The sequence below is a fragment of the Mandrillus leucophaeus genome, unplaced genomic scaffold (genome assembly GCF_000951045.1).
Source record: "Mandrillus leucophaeus isolate KB7577 unplaced genomic scaffold, Mleu.le_1.0 Scaffold347, whole genome shotgun sequence".
NCBI classification, from domain to species: domain Eukaryota; kingdom Metazoa; phylum Chordata; class Mammalia; order Primates; family Cercopithecidae; genus Mandrillus; species Mandrillus leucophaeus.
This window is the reverse complement of record NW_012103665.1, coordinates 412893-433056: the sequence shown is the minus strand read 5'-3', so window position 1 is coordinate 433056 and position 20164 is coordinate 412893. Positions and strand designations below refer to the sequence as shown.

The following is a 20164-nucleotide window of genomic DNA, read 5'->3' as shown; positions in this document are numbered from 1 at the left end:
AAAAAAAAAAAAAAAGGAACTATTATTATTATGTTGACTAATTACTAGATGATTTCAGTGTGACTTTGCTGTGATTAATGCAGGATTAGAAACAGGATCAACTTAATATGAACATATTAAGCTTTCTGTGGCAATATATTTGTTCTGGAAAGGGTGAAACATACAAGTGTGTATGTTATACACACTACAAACAAATGTTTTATCTATTTTAAAGTAATTATATTTAGTCTCTTTCATTCTTAATGTGTTTATATCATTTACTTGGAAAAATGCTTCCATATCATATAGGGAGATCATTTTACAGAAGAAAATGAATGGCATGAGATGGCCACCTGTTTCATATTCTAGGAGACACAGCAGTCACAAGCTATGGAAATCAAATATTTAGGAGACTGGTTTTATATCCTAGGCCAAAGTTATCCCTCAAAACCAGAATGCTTTAAAAAAAAAAAAATTAGTCTTATGGTGATGAAGACATACGTCTACAATACCAGACTGAAAAGTGGTAATAGTAATCAGCAAACAGCATTAACCATAGTTTTTTAGTTATAGTGCTGTGACCTATCACATTAAAATGAACAATTTTCAGATAAAGAATCTTCAACTACATTTCCAGTGGAGAAACTCAATTGCCCTATCCTAGACTTATGCAACTCTGGTTCTCAAAGGTCCTTAATTTTTATCTATAAGAACAATTCTTTATTTCCTACTTTATGATGCCAAATGGGTAAGGGTAGGGGTGAGGCGAGGACAGAAACGTCCTAGACGTCAGCAGTAAAGTCCCTGAACAGAGGTGGACAGTGCTGATGATAGAGTCGCTCAGCTTCCCACGTTTGCCTTTCTCTGGGAGCTGGTCAGAGGCATAACCAATATAGTGAGGACAATGGCTTTCATGCAAGATCTCCTGGCAGAGATCCTGATGAGCTGCTGGAGATCCCCTGGGTGTTATAATTATCAGCACACATCTATGGAACAATGCAACTGTGAAGCGTACTGTGCTGGGTACCAATACAGAGTAAGTACCTTACATTAATTCTGCAACAAAATATGCAGTCTTACAATTAATGATCCATGTGTGAAGGAGTGAATCCTAATGGCAGTAACAGAGGCTTTGCAGGTATGCTCACTGACAGCATGGCAGGGTCCTGTTACAGGAATTCTATTACAGAATGAATCTTCTCTTGATAGAAAAACAGGTGTTGGTTGGTGGCTACAGCCAAGAAGGATGAATGACTGATAGGAACAGGTACCTGGGTCTTGTCTGAATATTCTAGTTTAGTATAAACACCCAGCAGCTCTTTGTTGCTTTGTTTCTGCATTTATTCAACAAATCTTTATTGAATATTTCTTATTATATTTAGGTTGCACAGAGCAGGGAGCTGGAGTTACAATGGAGTGTTAGACAAACATTGATCCTAAGAGACTACTGACAGGTAAATAAGTAAAATTTAGTATAGCCAATTATACTTAAGTACCGTGATGGGGGAAGAACAGGATACACTCAGAGCACAAAGAAGGAGCACTGAGCACGAAAATTTGAAGGGAAGAACAAGCTAAGACTTGAAGATTCAAGAAAGAGTTATTTTCAGAGAAGGTGGGAGGATGGATGAAGGAAAAAGGCAGAGACAGGAGTGAGTGTTCTCCGCAGAAAAAACAGTTTAAGTTGGAAGGCCTGGAATAAATTGCAGGGTGTGTCCAACCAAATGGCCCAAGAGTACCCTGGCACACAGTGGAGGATGTATGTGTGTGACGTGAGATAAGATGAGGGTAGAAAGCAAAGCCAAGAACAACAAGAGGCTAGTGGCCAGGCACAGTGGCTCACAATGGTAATCTCAGCACTTTGGGAGGCCAAGGCAGGAAGACTGCTTGAGTCCAGGAGCTCGAGACCAGCCTAGACAACATAACGAGACCCTGTCTCTACAAAACAAAACAAATATTAGCTGGGCAGTCCCCGCTACTCAGGAGGCTGATGCTGGAGGATCCCTCGAGTCCAGGAGTTTGAGGCTGCAGTGAGCTATGAGCTATGATTACACCAGTGCACTCAGGCCTGGGTGACAGAGAGACCCTACTTCTTAAAAAAAAAAAAAAAAAAAGGTAACATACAGTAATTTCTGAAATTATTAAAACCATATAAGGTGCCAGGAAGTTCCAGTTAGGTCACTAGCAGCAGTAAGTTGATATCATTAAATCTGAGCAGACTGAGTAAAGTTGAAGAGTGATGGGCTCTTCGTTTTCTATGCTAGCTATTGATGCTTTCTCCCCGTATCTCGTTAAAGCCTATCTATTCCCAACTAACTGTAAAATATGAGGAACACAGCAGTTTTGTCAATGTAAGAAAACTATTCAATTAGTAGATAACAATAAAGGAATTCTGTTCACAGAAAGCTTATAAAGTGTTTGAACAAATGTGGTATTTGATATATATTGCCTGAACTACTAGCCTAAGTGCGAAGATCATGTTTTCCCAGGTTCCTCCAGACTGAAGTAATCAACACTTAACCAGCTGCAGCCAGCAAAAAGAATAACATAAACAAAAGCAACACACACAAGCACACTCCTTCCACTCACATGTTTTATACTATTTTTTACTTAAAACAAAAAATGTGTGGCTGGGCACAGTGGCTCATGCGTGTAATCCCGGCACTTTGGGAGGCTAAGGTGGGCGGATCACAAGGTCAGGAGATCGAGACCAGCCTGGCTAACATGGTGAAACCCCGTCTCTACTAAAAATACAAAAAAATTAGCCGGGCGTGGTGGTGGATGCCTGTAGTCCCAGCTACTTGGGAGGCTGAGGCAGGAGAATGGTGTGAACCCGGGAGGCAGAGCTTGCAGTGAGCTGAGATCACACCACTGCATTCCAGTCTGGGTGACAGAGTGAGACTCTGTTTCAAAAAAAAAAAAAACAAAAAAACAGTGTATCTTCCAATGGAGCCCACAAAGCCTCATGCAGCAGGAGCATGTGATGGGGTCTGTTTTGTCTGTTTTCTATGAAGGCATGATTTTACATAACAGCATTTATGCACGTAACAGTCTGTCAGCAACAATACACCTGAAAATTTGATTTGGAGTTTGTACTTTCCCAAACCTTTGTGTTGATACAGACAGAAAAAGTGAAGTAGTAGATTCTAAACAGCTCAACCCAAAGGATTTCATCCTCAATATGAACAAAAGAGAGTTGCCAGAGGGCCCCTAATTATGCTTATTTCAGGTGCCTCTCCCCTTCCAAAAACATGTCATTTAAAGTATTTCAAATTATAATTACTCTTCTTGAAGAGTAAATGACAGATCCCTGGGCTTTTCACGGTGCTGTGACACTCCTGACCTAGACTACCATCCTTCACTCCTCTGCTGGAGCAGGTCACATGGTGATGGGAACCTGGGAATCCTCAGGAAACAGGCTGGCAGAGGGCTGCCTGACTGCAACAGGAGAATGTTCTTGTCTCAATTTTCCTTTTGCCGTCTCAGGGAGAGAAGCACCCTAACAGCTTAATCCTTATGTTAAAACCTCAGCAAAACAAAAAAACAAAACTAAGCACAAAATGATTGCAGCCCCTTTTTTAGAGAGAATTCTGATGACATTCTATTTTGTTTCTTTGTTCCTTGCTCTAATACTCAAACCAGGAAACACTCATCTGTAGCACTTTTCTGTCTCTGTGGTGCACAAACACCCACCAAAACCAATTATAACTCAACTGCAGGCTCAAACTCCTGGGCTCAAGCGATCCTTCACCTCAGCTTCCCAAGTAGCTAGGGGTACAGTTGCTCACCACCATGCCCAGCTAATTTTAAGTTTTTTTTTAAAGAGACAGGGTCTTGCTATGCTGCCCAGGCTGGCCTTTAACTCCTAGACTCAAGTTATCCCAAAGTGTTGGGATTACAGGCATGAACCATCATGCCCAATCTGCCATTAAGTTTTTCTTTCAAATAGCTTTATTGAGACATAATTCACATACCATAAAATTCACTTATCTAAAGTATACAATTCAATGGCTTTTAATATATTCAGAGTTGTGTATCCATCACAATTTTAGAACACGTTCATTACCCCCCAATTCTATGCCCCCTTAGCTGTCACTCCTCAATTTTCCCATCCATACATCCTTAGGCAACCATTATTCTGCTGTTTTTGTCTGTACAGGTTTGCCTATTTTGGACATTTCATATAAATGGAATCATACAGTGTGGTCCCTTGTGACTGGCTTCTTCCACTTAGCATAACGTTTTAAAGGTTCACCATGTTGTAGCATGTATAGTATTTCATTCCTTGTTATTGCCAAATAATATTCCATTGAATATACATTTTATCTTTCCATTAATCACTTATGGGCATTTGGGTGTTTTTCACCTTTTGACTATCATAAATAATTCTGGTTTGGACATTCATATACAAGTTTTAGGGTGAACACGCTTTGATTTCTCTTGGTATTCTCTTGGGTATCTAGAAATGAAATTGCTAAATCATATGGTAACCTTGTTAAACCATTTGAGGACCTATTAGACTATGTTCCAAAGTGACTACACTATTTTACATTCCCACCAGCAATGTATGAGGATTCCAATTTCCCCACATCCTTGCCAACACTTGTTAAAATTAGTCTTTTTGTTGAGAGTCATCCTAGTGGGTGTGAAGTGGTATCTCACTGCAGTTTTGGTTTGCATTTCCCTGATGGCAAATGATGTTGAGCACCTTTTCATGTGCTTATTGGTCACCTATATCTTCTTTGGAGAACTATTCAGAGTCTGCCTATTGAGAGTCTTTGTCCGTATTACAGTTGTGTTGTCTTTTTATTATTGAGTAGTTCTTTATATACATGTAGTATAAATAGCTCTTTATACAAAAGTAGTAGCTCTTTACATATATTCTAGATACAAGTCCTTTATCAAAAACTTTTAATTTTGAGAAAGTCTAATTTTTTTCTTTTTTTTTGAGATGGAGTCTCACTCTGTCACCCAGGTTGGAGTGCAGTCATGCGATCTTGGCCCACTGCAATTTCCAACTCCTTGGTTCAAGGGATTCTCTTGCTTCCACCTCCTGAGTAGCTGGGATTGCAGGCGTCCACTATAATGTCTGGCTAATTTTTGTATTTTCAGTAGAGATGGGTTTCACCATGTTGGCCAGGATGGTCTCGAACTCCTGACCTCAAGTGATCCACCCACCTTGGCCTCCCAAAGTGTTGGAATTACAGGCGTGAGCCACCCACCGCACCTGGCCCCATTTATCTTTTTTGGGTTGCTTATGCTTCTGCTGTCGTATCTAAGAAACCATTGACTAATTCAAGGTCACAAAGATTTAAACCTATGTTTTTTCCTAAGAGTTTTATAGTTTTTGCACTTACACTTAGATCTCTGATTCATTTTAATTTTTGTTTACATGTGAGGGGTCTAAATTCACTCTTTTGCATGTAGATGTTTGATTGTTCCACCAATATCATCTCTGAAAAGACAATTCTTTCCCCATTTGTTGTGGCACCATTGAGGAAAATCATCTGACCACAAATGTGAGGGCTTTTTTGACTCTCAATTCTGTTCTATTGACATATATGTCTGTTCTTACACCACTATCACTGTCTTGATTACTATAGTTTTGTAGTAAGTTTTGAAATCAGGAGTGTGAGTCCTTCAATTTGTTTTTCTCAATTGTTTTGGCTATCCTAGTTCCCTTGCATTTCCATGAGTTTTACGACCAGTTTGTTGATTTCTGCAAAGTCAGCTGTAATTCTGACAGGGATTGCATGGAATCTGCAGGCCAATTTTGGGAGTACTACTATGTTAATATTAAGTGTTCCAAGTCATTAACGTGGGATGTTTTTCCACTTATCTAAGTCTTCTTTATTTTCTTTCAACAATGTTTTGTAGTTTTCAAAGTATAAGTTTTGCGCTGCTTTTGTTAAATTTATTCCTATTTCTTTTTGGTGTTACTATAAATGGAATCACTTCCTTAATTTCATTTTCAGTCTGCTCATTGCTTCTGTATAGAAATACAATAAATTTTTCTATGTTGTCCTTGTCTTCTGCAATCTTGCATATATGCCAATGTTTTAGGGCATAGCTAGATAGATAACCGGAACACCAATCATTCACTTACTATACAATGAACACCTTAACCTCTTTCCTATCTATTCCACTGCCTCTGCTTTAGTTCAGGGCCTCACACCTACTGGCCTGGACTTATCCTCATAGACTTCTAACAGAGCTTTCTGCTTCCATTGAATTCCCTGCAATTCCTTTTACACTACTGCCAGAATGAGTTGTCTGAAAGACAAGACTTTCACAAAATTTACTTGTTTTGAATAATCAAGTATTGATTCAAATATAAGAACTTGGAATAATATAATCAAAGCTCACAAAATGTTTACTAACTGGCCCAATGTATACTCCTGTCACCTTCCAATGTAACTTTTGCAAGCCTTCAGACACACTGGTTACTGTATTGGGGCTTCCTTTCCTCCAACTAGCTAGCTCATTCTCATCTTCCTTTAACTTGGAATACCTCTGTGAATCTTTTCTTCCTGGCTTCTTTTTCCACAGTCGGTTTACGTTTCTTCCTCTGGGAGCTCGGAAAGTCCTCTATCCCCCTCCACTGTTGAGCCTAATACACTATTCCAACTAAAGTTGTAAACTGCTTAAGGCCAGAGGACAACTCTGACTTTTGTATTCCTAACACCTAGCATACCAGGAAATAGCATTCAGATAAAAAGAGGAGAGGGTAAGAAAATGAGTCTTGAAATGTAACTTCAGAGTACAGTCTCCAGGCTCACTTTTGGAGGATGAGCTGGAAAATTGAAACATGTTAATTGATTCTTCATCCTGAAGCTTCCCATGATCAAAGGAGACGGCCTTTTGTGAAATCCTAGACCCCACTCATGAAACATGTATCCTTGGCAATATATTTCCCAGGAAATTAACCTCCTGTTCATTTTAATAATACTATTGGTCGTGGTGGTGGGGCGGGGAGAAAAGTGTAAGCCTTTAAATTTAAGAAATTAAGGTTAGGAAGGAAGCCAGTATCATTTCTTAACTTTACCTTCAGATTAGGAGTCTTATTTTCATGTTGTTATTCTTACTTTAGGGTGCCCTATTTACAAACACAATGAGGAAAGAGCTTTCCATATTACTGTGTTACAGATTTTCTGCTTTATGGTTACATTAGAATAAGGAATACCTTCCACATATACAAAGAATGTACAATGAGACAAATTATCTAGTAAACTCTAGTAAAGAGAAACTACTTTAAATACAAAAGCAACATAATTGTTTCTTTTGTCTACCTTAAGACACAGGCTTATTTGGGTTATTTTAATATCAATTTTCTTAAATGGTTTTGCTTACCTTTATTAGGGTATCAAAATATTATTATAAGCCTCAGATTAGATTTTTGCCATTTTGATGCAAAGGAGTTTGGTATATACTAAAACCTCTGCAGTAAGAAAAAACATAAGCAGGAAATACATTTGATTTCTTGTTAAATTTAGCAAAATACATTTTAAATGAAACTTTTTCCTGCTCCACTTACAGTTCAAAAGGCACAAAGCAGGAATGAATTGGTATGGTGCTTTAGTAGCCAAGATACATGGTTAAAAGTATTAATAAAGCAGGAATGAACACATTAAGATATATTTTAAATACTGTAAAATTATTCCTATCAAGAACATCTGAGACATGGTAGAAACAGATTAAAACATTCATATAAAGTTTAACATGTATCATACAAAAGAAACAAATATTAGACACATATCCTGAGAGAATAAACATTATTTGAAGAAATACAAAATCTACCTATGTCCAGGGTGACAGTAATGCCTACTTAGAGAGGTGACATATTCAAAGGTCAAACATTGGCTGGGAGCTGTGGCTCACACCTGTATCCCAGCACTTGGGCAGGCCAAGGCGGGTGGATCACGTGAGGTCGGGAGTTTGAGACCAGCCTGGCCAACATGGTGAAACCCCGTCTCTACTAAAAATAAAAAATTAGCTGGGCGTGGTGGCGGGTGCCTGTTATCCCAGCTACTCAGGAGACTGAGGCAGAAGAATCACTTGAACCCTGAAGCCGACATTGTGCCATTGCTCTCCAGCCTGGGTGACAGTGAGACTCCACTTCAAAAACAAACAAACAAAAAAACAAAGGTCAAATATTGTTGCTGGGCACGGTGGCTCACGCCTATAATTCCAGCACTTTGGGAGGCCGAGGCGTTGCGGATCACCTGAGGTTGGGAGTTCAAGACCAGTGTGACCAACATGGAGAAACCCCGTCTCTACTAAAAATACAAAATTTAGCTGGGCGTGGTAGCGCATGCCTGTAATCCCAGCTACTCGGGAGGCCGAGGCAGGAGAATTGCTTGAACCCGGCAGGTGGAGGTGGCGGTGAGCTGAGATCGTACCACTGCACTCCAGCCTGGGCAACAAGAGTGAAACTCCATCTTAAACAAACAAACAAACAACAAATATTGCTAAGACTGCTCCACCTCCACCCTTCTTTAAGTTATCCTAGAACATAACTGAATGGTTAAGAGCATAAACTGTGGAGTCAGGCTGCCTGCTTTGACAGTTATTAACCATATAGACTTGGGCAAACCAGTTAAAGTCTCTGAACTTTCATTTCTTAAGGACAACTATAATACCTACCATATGGTGGCTGTGAGGACTCAGATCACTACCTGGCAGTATTCAGTAAGTGTTAGCTATTATTATAAATCTCCAGAAACACTTTTTCTTCTCAATTACAGCAAGGGCTTCTTTCTAGAAAGGGTGAAATGTTTGTGTTCTTTAGCATTATCTTTGATTGCAGAAATAACACATATATGTACAATATCAAGAAGTAATCAGAAAAATGTTTATTGATGTAAAGCTGCAATCAAACACTAACTCTTGGGAGAAAAATAAAGGGTGACGACAAAAAAAAAATCACCGATTATTGTAAAGCTCTGACTTAGGCAAGTTGTTTTGAGTAAACAGGTATAAAATGCTGAAAAACTTCATGAGTAGGAATCAAGATTTGAATGTAGGAGTAAAAAATGTGCTTATGGGATACAACTACAGCTGTGCTGATGCTTTCACACACATGTTTAAGTTCTGTGAAAGTGCTGAATGGATCACAAACTAGATCAAGTGATTCAGCAAATCCCTTTAGAAGGCAATGCATTCATTGAATGCTGTTCCAAATAAAGTGTTGCAATGTTTCTATAAATACAGAAATTCAAAACTTATAATTAACTAGCTGTTGTATGTTTACTGAGATCTTTAACATCTTAAGTATACAAAAAGGGGCAGGTCAGGCTATAGTGAAGGAGCTTAAGTTTGTTAAGGATTAAGGATTTAGTTCAGCTTCTAGGCCACCCTTCAGGATATAAAAAGGGCTTCAGACGACATAAAATCTAAATGTCTCCACATTTGGCATAATTTTAAGATAATTTTCCACTGCGGTGTCAAAGCAGAAGTTGTACAGTATATTGAGGACTTTATTAGCGTGGAATAGGGCCTATTACTATTTTGGGATGTTGAGCTAAAATCAGACTCATTTCTCATAATCCAAGTACATAAAACTACTTCACCAGATAATCTCTGAGCCTCGATTTTGTGTTTAAAACTCAGGGTCCCCTAATCCTATACCAGTATCTTTTCCCCTGTGTTACAGTATTTATGACTCTGCATGTGCTAAGGAAGAGCTTCCTTCTGATTCCTTAAAAGGAAAAACTCAAATAAATATCCAGGACATATGCAACTGTGGAGTTAAAAGTTCACTAATTTCGTTGGAGACAGTTCAGGAAATGTATTTCTTCGAGGCTAACTACACACCCATAAAAAAGGGAGTGCTTTTGACATGTTTTCATCTTGTGCATTAGGAATACAATCCAGTCACTGTATAACCACTGTACAATGTCGATTTCACCAGGTAATAGTATTTTATAACACCGAGAAGAGGAGGTGAGAGATGGGTATATTTAAAGGCTATGATTTTACATAATTTACATATAAAGTTCTTTCTGTAAAAAATGATGGTGTTTGGGTGCAGTGGCTCATGCCTGTAGTCTCAACATTTTGGTGGTTGAAGTGGGAGGATATTTTGAGGCCAGGAGTTCAAGACCAGTCTGGGAAATATAGCAAGACCCTGTCTTTATTAAAACAAAGCAAAACAAAACAAACATGAAACCCCCCAAAACAAGCCCAAAGGAGCTCTGTCTATAGTTTTGCTTTTGTGTATCATTTATAATTAAAATGTCACTTTTTCCTGAAGAGCCAAAAGTAGCAATTTAGAAAGAATGTTGCTGCAACAACTCCTGAAGAAACAATTAAAAACCAATACTTAGAATTTACCAAGTAGCTATTTACTCAATATAACTCAGGACACAAGCACTGAAGGGTGTATAGTCTAGTGGACATAGAATCTAAATTAAATAGGAACAAGGATGTACACAGCATGTAGAAGAAAATAAAAAAGCAAATTATCATAAAAGAAGTAGAAATACTTATTTTATTTTATTTTTTAAGCAAATGTTTAAATTTGAATTAGTTTCTCCAATGGAACATCTCTGGCTTCAAAGGTATTAATGGTTAAACAAGATAGTCATCATTTCAGTGAAAATAATAATGGTGTGATGCCAAAGAACATTAAGATGTTTAACAATTTTTGAAATTTATAGCCAAGAAAAAAGGTGATTTGGAAATGATGCAATCAGAAATTTTCCACGTCAAGTTCTTGCAGGGAAAACTTCCCAGCAGCTACCCATTCTACAAGTCACAATGTGTAGGGAAGGAAGAAAGAAACAAGTGCCCTTGAAAGTTGTACCTTAGTCCACTGGATGCTATTGTTTTCAAAAGACATCACAGTATGGACAATGAACTAATATATAAGTATGAATATCATATATCTAACTTAGAAATAAACAGGGATGGCCATGGCATACAAAACTCTCTATTAAACCTAATTATTACTTGTGTTTTGATTATAAAGGTCTGAGGGTCCTATTGATAGTAGTGCAAATAGCTTCCTTCTGTAGCCAGTCATGGAAAAAAAAGTCACATACTATATAAAGAAAAAACTGGTTTTATGATATGCAATACTACATTTTACATTTGAGTTTGAAATTCCTTAGATCTGGATCTTCCTAAAAGTGTAAGTTAGAACTAAAGCTTTGTCTTTTCCAAAATAGTATGCTTTTAGAAACATAATACATTTAGTATTTTAAAACAACTTTCTGAGGGTAGGGACTGCACCGTACCTTTGCACTTAACACTAACAAGCATACAGCAAGTAATCTGTTTATTATGGAGAGCCTCACTACCTCAACTTGTTGACATTTTATTACACACCAAGTATCTGGCAGCTCAATGCCTGTGTTTACCATCTAGAAACAAGGACATGCAAAAAACAGAGAAATTTAGACATACTCTCAATCACACCTATCAACATCAGTTGGGACATAAAACTATTAATTTTCCAATAAAAGTTTTGGGAAACCTGAAATATGACTTTAGAGAGCTGTAATATCAGAATGACTAACAAGAAAAGAGATTAGTCTAACTTGAAGAAAAAAAATTCCATAGATTGATCTTTAATTTTGAGGTTCTGTTTTTTTTCCCCCATGCTCCCCGAGGCTCTGTTCTTTATATGCAACTTTAATATACAATTAAGTTGTAGTTGCTACTTACAACCTACTTGTTGAATGTTGAACCAAATATGTTTGTTATCTTTAACACTTGGCTTATAATGGTTGTGTTACAACTTACTCACATAACTGCTAATAAACATTACTGGAATGTACTAGAGGAAGCTTTCCCTGCTATATAGTCAACTGTTGCTTTTTTCTTAAAAGAAAAGATGAAACAAATGACTAAGAGACAAAAATAACAGGCCAGGCGGGCATGCTGGCTCACACCTGTAATCCCAGCACTTTGGAAGGCCAAGGTGGGTGGACTGCCTGAGGACAGGAGTCTGAGGCCAGCCTGGCTAACATGGTGAAACCCATCACTACTAAAAATACAAAATTTAGCTGGGCATGGTGGTGTGTGCCTATAGTCCTAGCTGCTCGGGAGGCTGAGGCAGAAGAATTGCTTGAACCCGGGAAGTGGAGGTTGCAGTGAGCTGAGATCGTGCCACTGCACTCTAGCCTGGTGACGGAGCAAGATTCTGTCTCCAAAAAAAAAAAAAAAAAAAAAAAAGTAGCAGGCTTGAAATTCATGCCACGTGTGTTATGACAAATGTGAATGTGCCAGCTGCTACAAGGAGCACATGGAAGCTGTGTACATCTTATAAATATATTTTAAAGTATTTGATTTCAAAGATATAATGCAGTTTCTCAAATATCACACTACTCAACAGTTGCATTAACGTTTCTAAAGAAGCACCAAGTTTCATGTCATTTAAACACAAAACTTATGAGTCCTTCCACATCAACTTATATTTTCAAAAACCTGTTAGGTCCCACTACCTAATATAGATACAGAAGAAAGTCATACTGTATTCACTTATTTCCAATTATAAAAGTCTATCATGTGTCTAAGCAAATCTTAAGATACACGACGTAATACTATTCTAAAACATTAGCTACTCTCTTGAAGACGACACCAAGCACATCAATCATTATAATTACTGTAGCTTTTATTAATTCTAAACTTGTCAATATTTATTTATTTATTTATTTTGAGACGGAGTCTCGCTCTGTCGCCCAGGTTGGAGTGCAGTGGCCGGATCTCAGCTTATTGCAAGCTCTGCCTCCCGGGTTCACGCCATTCTCCTGCCTCAGCCTCCCGAGTAGCTGGGACTACAGGCGCCCACCACCAAGCCCGGCTAATTTTTTGTATTTTTAGTAGAGACGGGGTTTCACCGTGTTAGCCAGGATCGTCTTGATCTCCTGACCTCGTGATCCGCCCGTCTCAGCCTCCCAAAGTGCTGGGATTACAGGCTTGAGCCACCGCTCCCGGCCAACTTGTCAATATTTAAATAACTGATAAAATTTAAGGAGAACTGTAGTTCGAATAGTTTGTCAAAGTATAATTTCTACACAGAAGTCTTCAGAAACTTTCAAAGCTATCTTTTGCATTTCATATATTGGAGATTTGTAGAATGCAGTCGTACTTATTAACTACAAAATGGAGCCTGACACAGCAGAAATGGCTGATTATCAGACCATGCCAACAACACGGTCCTAAATCAATACTATTGGATTTTCTTAAACGCCTAACATGTTAGGTTTCTTTTCATTGCTGTGTTTTTTTTTTTTTGAGATAGGGCCTTACTCTGTCGCACATCCTGAAGTGTAGTGACGCAATCTTGGCTCACTGCAACTTCCACCTCCCTGGTTCAAGCGATTCTCCTGCCTCAGCCTCCGGAGTAGCTGGGACTACAGGGGCCTGCCACCACGCCCGGCTAATTTTTGTATTTTTGGTAGAACTGGCGTTTCACCATGTTGGCCAGGCTGGTCTCAAACTCCTGACCTCAAGTGATTGGTCTGCCCTGGCCTCCCAAAGTGCTGGGATTACAGGTGTGAGCTGCCCCGCCCATAACTAAACTTACATGCAGTTATCTTTAAAAAACTAATTTTATCATCACTTTAAAAAGCTCCTAAATGACAAAACCAAACAATCACAAAATATTTTAATTCAAAAAATTAGAAGAGCATTAATTTTCTGTTGATTTGCTTTGCTGTTTATTAACTTAGTAAGTTAAAAAAAATGGAAACTAGCCAGGCATGCTGGCTCATGCCTGTAATCCCAACACTTTGGGAGGCCAAGGCGGGCAGATCACGAGGTCAGGAGATCAAGACCATTCTGGCTAACATGGTGAAACCCCGTCTCTACTAAAAAAATACACAAAAAATTAGCTGGGCGTGGAGGCGGGTGCCTGTAGTTCCAGCTACTCCGGAGGCTGAGGCAGGAGAATGGCATGAACCCAGGAGGCTGAGCTTGCAGTGAGCCGAGATTGTGCTACCACACTCCAGCCTAGGTGACAGAGCGAGACTCCGTTAACAGAAAAAAAAAAAAAAAAAGGAAACTATAATGTAGATAATTTTTTTTTTTTTTGGAAACGAAGTCTCGCTCTGTAGTTGAGGCTGGAGTGCAGTGGTACTACCTCGGCTCACTGCAACGTCTGCCTCAGCCTCCCGAGTAGCTGGGACCACAGGCGCCCGCCACCACGCCCAGCTAATCTTCTGTATTTTTAGTAGAGATGGAGTTTCACCATGTTAGCCAGGATGGTCTCAAACTCCTGACCTTATGATCTGCCCACCTCAGCCTCCCAAAATGCTGGGATTACAGGCGTGAGCCACTGGGCCTGACTGCTAACTCTACCCTTGACTCCTGGAAAATGAGGTCCAATTCAAATCCAGGCTCATTTCAGGTTTTGTGGATAAATGCAATAGAATAATTCTGGAAGCAAGTAATTCTGGTGATTCAGTGTATTCCAGGACTCCCATGACAACTCTTTCTTACCCTAGAAAATGCTTTGCGTTAACTCTCTGTACCTTTGGTGTAAATCCAGTGTCACAACTGTCCTGGGCAGATCCAGGTCCAGGACATTTTTTAGACAAATCTTGCTTTAAATCTAAATGAAAATACAGAATATACTGTAAAGCTTAATAATCAACACTATCTGGGGAGTGAATCCTTATCTGGATTCCTGGCATCTCCCACCTGAAAACTTCTTAGTTCAGAGAGTAATAATTCTATATATAAAAGACATTATAACAAGCTTTGCTATGAAAAATGTATTGTCAGCTATGAGGCTGCCCTTTCATGAATTTTTTTTTTTTTTTTTGAGACAGAGTCTCGCCCCGTCGCTAGGCTGGAGTGCAGTGGTGTGATCTCAGCTCAATGCAACCTCCACCTCTTGGGTTCAAGCGATTCAAGCCTCAGCCTCTCAAGTAGCTGGGACTACAGGTACGTGCCACCATGGCCAGCTAATTTTTGTATTTAGTAGAGATGGGGTTTCACCATTTTGGCCAGAGTGGTCTTGATCTCTTGATCTCATGATCTGCCTGCCTCGGCCTCCCAAAGTGCTGGGATTACAGGTGTGAGCCACTGCGCCTTGGCCCCTTTTATGAAATTACTAGTACAGAGCAGCTATGTCTTTTGGTTTTTTATGACCAATTACTGTCTGTAAAATACTTTGGTATACATATTTTTTGTAGTTGTACTGAGATTTTATTGAAGTTTGATTTTAGGAGATACTCTTAAGTCAATGATTTGGCTCAGAGAAAATTGTAGTATCTACATGTTTTAAATATAGCATTGGAAAATGGACTCAGTATACTGGATATATGATATGCAGTACTTACTTTCCTTGTTATAGTTGGTGCTATTACTGAATCAATCAAGTCGATGAAAAATTAGAAACATACGGTGTTCAGGGAGGGATAGTTCTTTTTTTTTTTGAGTAGGAATTTCACTCTTGTTGCCCAGGCTGGAGTGCAATGGCGCTATCTCAGCTCACTGCAACCTCTGCCTCCTGGGTTCAAGCGATTCTCCTGCCTCAGCCTCCCAAGTAACTGGGATTACAGGCATGCGCCACTACGCCTGGCTAATTTTGTATTTTTAGTAGAGACAAGGTTTTTCCATGTTGGTCAGGCTGGCCTCAAACTCCCGACCTCAGGTGATCTGCCTGCCTCAGCCTCCCAAAGTGCTGGGATTACAGGTGTGAGCCATTGCGGCTGGCCTGAATTTTTATTCTGTAATTCTGTTACAGAATAAAAAAGGGGGAGGTATAGTGTGTTGCAAAGTTTTTGACAATTTTTGTAGCTAGAAGTATTCGAAATCAAAGGAAAAAGAAAAACATAGAAGTAAATACCTACCAACATATGTCCAGTAATACTATTTCCATCTATGGTAATCCAGAAAATAAAAGTCTATATTGAAAGATAAGAAGTAGTGTGTCCAAATACATCGCTCTAGTTGGGTCATTTTCTCCTAATTTAATTTTTTCTATTTAAATAAACAAAGGCAACTGCATTACCATCTTGTTCTTAAATAAGGTAACTGGAAATGACTGATGAAATTATTAACTTAAACCTTATTTTTTCAGAGTCCTTGACTAACTTAAGTAACTAAGCATTTAAATATGACTTCTATTATCAGCATTTAGTAGCTAATAATCATTACTCCAATTAGTTATCCATTAATATTAATTATATGAACAACTTGGCAAAATATAGAAATGTTCTAAGTTTGAGAAAACTACTGTTTCAAAGGTCAGAAACCTAGCTTTGAATCCACACAACCATGGTTAAGGTTAGGACATGACTTGTACTGAGTAAATTTAAAGGCATTAGGATTTAATTCCTCAGGAGCCCTTAAGAGTTCAATGCTGGTATCTGTGATTCCCCCAAATGGACAGAGATACTTACATCCCAATTCTCACATCTCAAGATTCATGTAAATAGTGCCAATTGCCTTTGGCAATTATTGCCAAATATTAATTTTAAAAGCCATCTAATGATACTTCTTAACTTTTAACCATTATTCTCATCACGATCACCCATTACAAAACTTATCTACTTTGTCCCAAGTAGAAGCAAATTATCTGATAACCCTCTATCACCTCAATAAACTACCTGCCCCTATACTTGCAAAGTTAGCCAAGACAAGCACAGAAAACCTAAGATAGAAGAACCAAGAAGGCATAGAGACTTCGGGTAGTCCCTCCGTTCTGTATACTGCTTAGCAGCACAGCAACAAATTAGCAGCGACAGACAGTAATTGTCCTAATCTAGGTCAATACAACAGCCAAATCTTTGTAAACACTCTCTTTGGCTCTTCCTGGAGATCAACACTGTTCTAATGAAAATGCTGTAGCATGAAAGGGCTTAATAGCAACAGAAGTGTTCAAAAATACTTATTTATCTAATATCATTTATCCAAGAATCTTAAAAATCACTTAATACTAATCAATTCAATAACTGAGAGGGGCAGGTATTAAGGAAACTGCAAAGGCCAAGAACAGAAATTAGGAGTATATACTACTCAATAATCTTTGTAAGCTAAAAACTCTGCTGACTTATATAGCTCTGAGTATGTAATATAAATTATTATCTACATGCCTTCAAAAAACCTAAACTTAGGTGTGTTACCAATATAATACCTGTTCTTATATGTCATTTGTACTTACACTTAATTTTTCTGAAGTCTGATTTATTGAAGTTTGATTTTTGAAGATACAGTTTAGTCAATGATCTGACCCAGAGAAAAATATGAAAAATATCTGATGTAATATTACTTAATACTTTGAAACTAAACATTACACAGTATTTTAGATATCTTATTTTGAATCTATTATTTTAAATGTTAGATCAAAAGTCTACAGTATCACATATACCCATTATTTGAGTAATGTTTCCATTTGAGACGAAAGGTTTATGGTAAGCTATACATACCGTCTTCCTGAATTTGTGAGATGGATACCTGAGGGAAGGTGCAATCAATAGCTATAAAAATATTTTGTGTGTATGTAAAGTTAATGAACCTACAAAAGCATCAAACTCCTGTCCACAGCCTCTTTAGTACCATACTCCAACCAAGTTAACTGGTTCAAACTGTTACATAAGACAGTGATAACTACAGGAATAAGCACAAAGAAAGGTTATATTTTATCATGTTAAAGTTACACAGAGATAACAGGTTTACAATTCAAATTCCCATGTCCTGAAAACTGGCCTCTTAAATAACTCACCTTCTCAAATCACAGAAGTGCAATAATCTGAAATTATTCTAATCTAAAGACTTAAGGAAATAATTATTACAACTCATGTTCACTGTGAGGAATATCTAGCTATATAAAATATAGCTACACAAAACCAGAACTCAGTGAAACATAACTTTTTAAAGCAAGAAGTTTGCTTGTGATTCATATCAGTAGTCATTAAACGGGTAAATGCTAAAGGTTTACATTCAAGTGCTTGAAGGACTACTGCAGAGAAATTCAATTACTAAAAACCTTTGCTCAGATGGCTGTCAGGCATATCAAGGATGGGATGAAGTGTGAACCACCGGCAGTGGTATTAAACTCCAATCATCTTCAAGACAAGTAAGATTTAGAGCTGTTAAGACATTCCAGAATTTGGTTCACTGACACTAAAAATGGTATTTTAAAAAAAGACCTCATACAGTCTGCTAGCATATCATACTAACCATTAGAGGAGGTAGTGACACAAAGTGTTGGAATTTAAAATACAAGGTCAGCATTAACTGTAAACCACTCTAAATCACTGTATGTAACTCTTTAAAAAAACATATGTAGTGAAAAAGAATTAGAATTCATACAAAATCAGAATTTAAAAAAGCAAAAAATAGAAATATTTAGTCAATTTACTCAAATGAAGGAAGTTTAAATGATACAGGAATGAAAACTATTAGAAATCTATGTACAATAAAAAGTAAATATAAATTAGCCAAGTCCATGGACACTTCCAGTTAAAAACATTCATACAAAAACATATTCACCTTTTTCCTTAGATAGGGATAACACATACATACATGACATGATGATTCTGGCAAAAAATATCAGAGATACTAAAACTATTCTCAAGTTTTAAAAATGGTGCACAGAGTGTTTCAAGAACATTCTACAAGAATGTAAACCCCTGATTTAATTCCATGATTTTATCATGCCAGAAGCATGGTTGGTTTTAGTTTTTTAAAACAGATATTGGTATCATAACATATTGGCTTATTAATAATTAAGGCATTTTACATACACAGTATCTCAGTGTGAACAAAAAATGTTTAATATTGATTTTTTCATGTTTTAAACTTTCAGTCTTTTCAACATAAGAAAATAGCTGCACACGTTTAAGTGTTTTGTTTTTTTTTTTTAATAAAACACAATCTTAAAAAAGTTAATGATGATTGGTCTTGGTGGTTCCTAGTAATAAGTCCTGTCTTACTTTTTCACATAGTATAAATTATATTTTTATGCAGGATTGCATTAAAATCCAGTAGTTCTTAATGTTACCAAATAACCATATAACTCCCAAATGCAGCAAAGGTGAATAATCTTCATAGTGCACTTTCACCTCAATGAAATTGAAGCTGCTCCTTTTGGATATTTTTCCACTTCAATGTGAAGTAGATTGTTGGGATTTCATTAGTGGTTTCATTATGTGGCTTTTTAAAAGAAAAAATAGTTTTGATTTCTTCCACAGTTCACAGTTCTCAGACGAGACTTTTTTTTTGTAATTATACAGTTCAGGGATGTTTTGAAAAACCAAATGCTCTTTAGTAGATGAAATCTCTCAATGTAACTGTAATAAATAAGCATCTACATCCTTAGAAGATAAAACAAAAACATTTCATTAGACAGTACAGTAAATACACATAAAAACAAACCATTTTCTTTTCTTGTTGCTTAATTTGCCTTAGTTTCCTTTTGTGGCCTTTTGAGGGTAAAAGATGTCTCTTGTTCAGTGCTTTTACCTGCAGTTGTTCAGCACAGGGCCTGGCACATAGTATGTGCTCAATAAATATTTGCTAAGTGCTAAATGAATGTGTTAGTTCCTATGCTCAAACAACTCTGCTTTCATAGCTAACATTCACAGAAATTCTATCAGTGCTGTTTACTATCAGTGCTATATTCACTTGAACCCAGCTTGACAACAGCCTCTTCTTCCAATTTCTTTTTTTTTTGAGACAGAATCTTGCTCTGTCATCAGGCTGGAGTGCAGTGGTGTGATCTCAGCTCTCTGTAACCTCCACCTCCAGGGTTCAAGTGATTCTCCTGCCTCAGCCTTCCGAGTATCTGGGAATACAGGCATGCACCACCACAACAGGCTAATTTTTTGTATTTTAGTAGAGATGGGGTTTCACTATGTTGGCCAGGATGGTCTCGATCTCCTGACCTCCTGATCTGCCTGCCTTGGCCTCCCACAGTGCTGGGATTACAGGCATGAGCCACCTTGCCCGGCCCTCTTCTTTCAATTTCTATACTCAAAAAATTACAAATTAATTTGATGGTTTAATTTTGTAATAAAGTCTCATCATAACTTAAGAAACTTCACATTGAACTTTTAATCACTCAATATTGTCCTCAATAATAAACGGTACCTTAAAGTCATATTCACAATAAAGCTTCTTCCTTTGCAAAAAACTGACTGTGGCCAAGTGTGGTGGTTCCCGCCTGTAATCCCATTACTTTGGGAGGTGGAGGTGGGTGGGTCACTTGAGGTCAGGAGTTCGAAATCAG

The 20164-nt window shown here is 37.8% G+C and overlaps 1 protein-coding gene across 1 annotated transcript in view; it reads right to left on the bottom strand.

Moving 5' to 3' along the window:
• Positions 1–17550: 17550 nt before the first annotated feature.
• Positions 17551–20164, bottom strand: part of KATNBL1 (katanin p80 subunit B-like 1) — a 54919-nt gene continuing 52305 nt past the window's right edge. Inside the window, exon 10 of the mRNA XM_011989106.1 lies at positions 17551–19250. Within this exon, the coding sequence (XP_011844496.1) occupies positions 19218–19250 (33 nt within the window). The 3' untranslated portion in view covers positions 17551–19217. The remainder of the gene's footprint in view (positions 19251–20164) is intronic.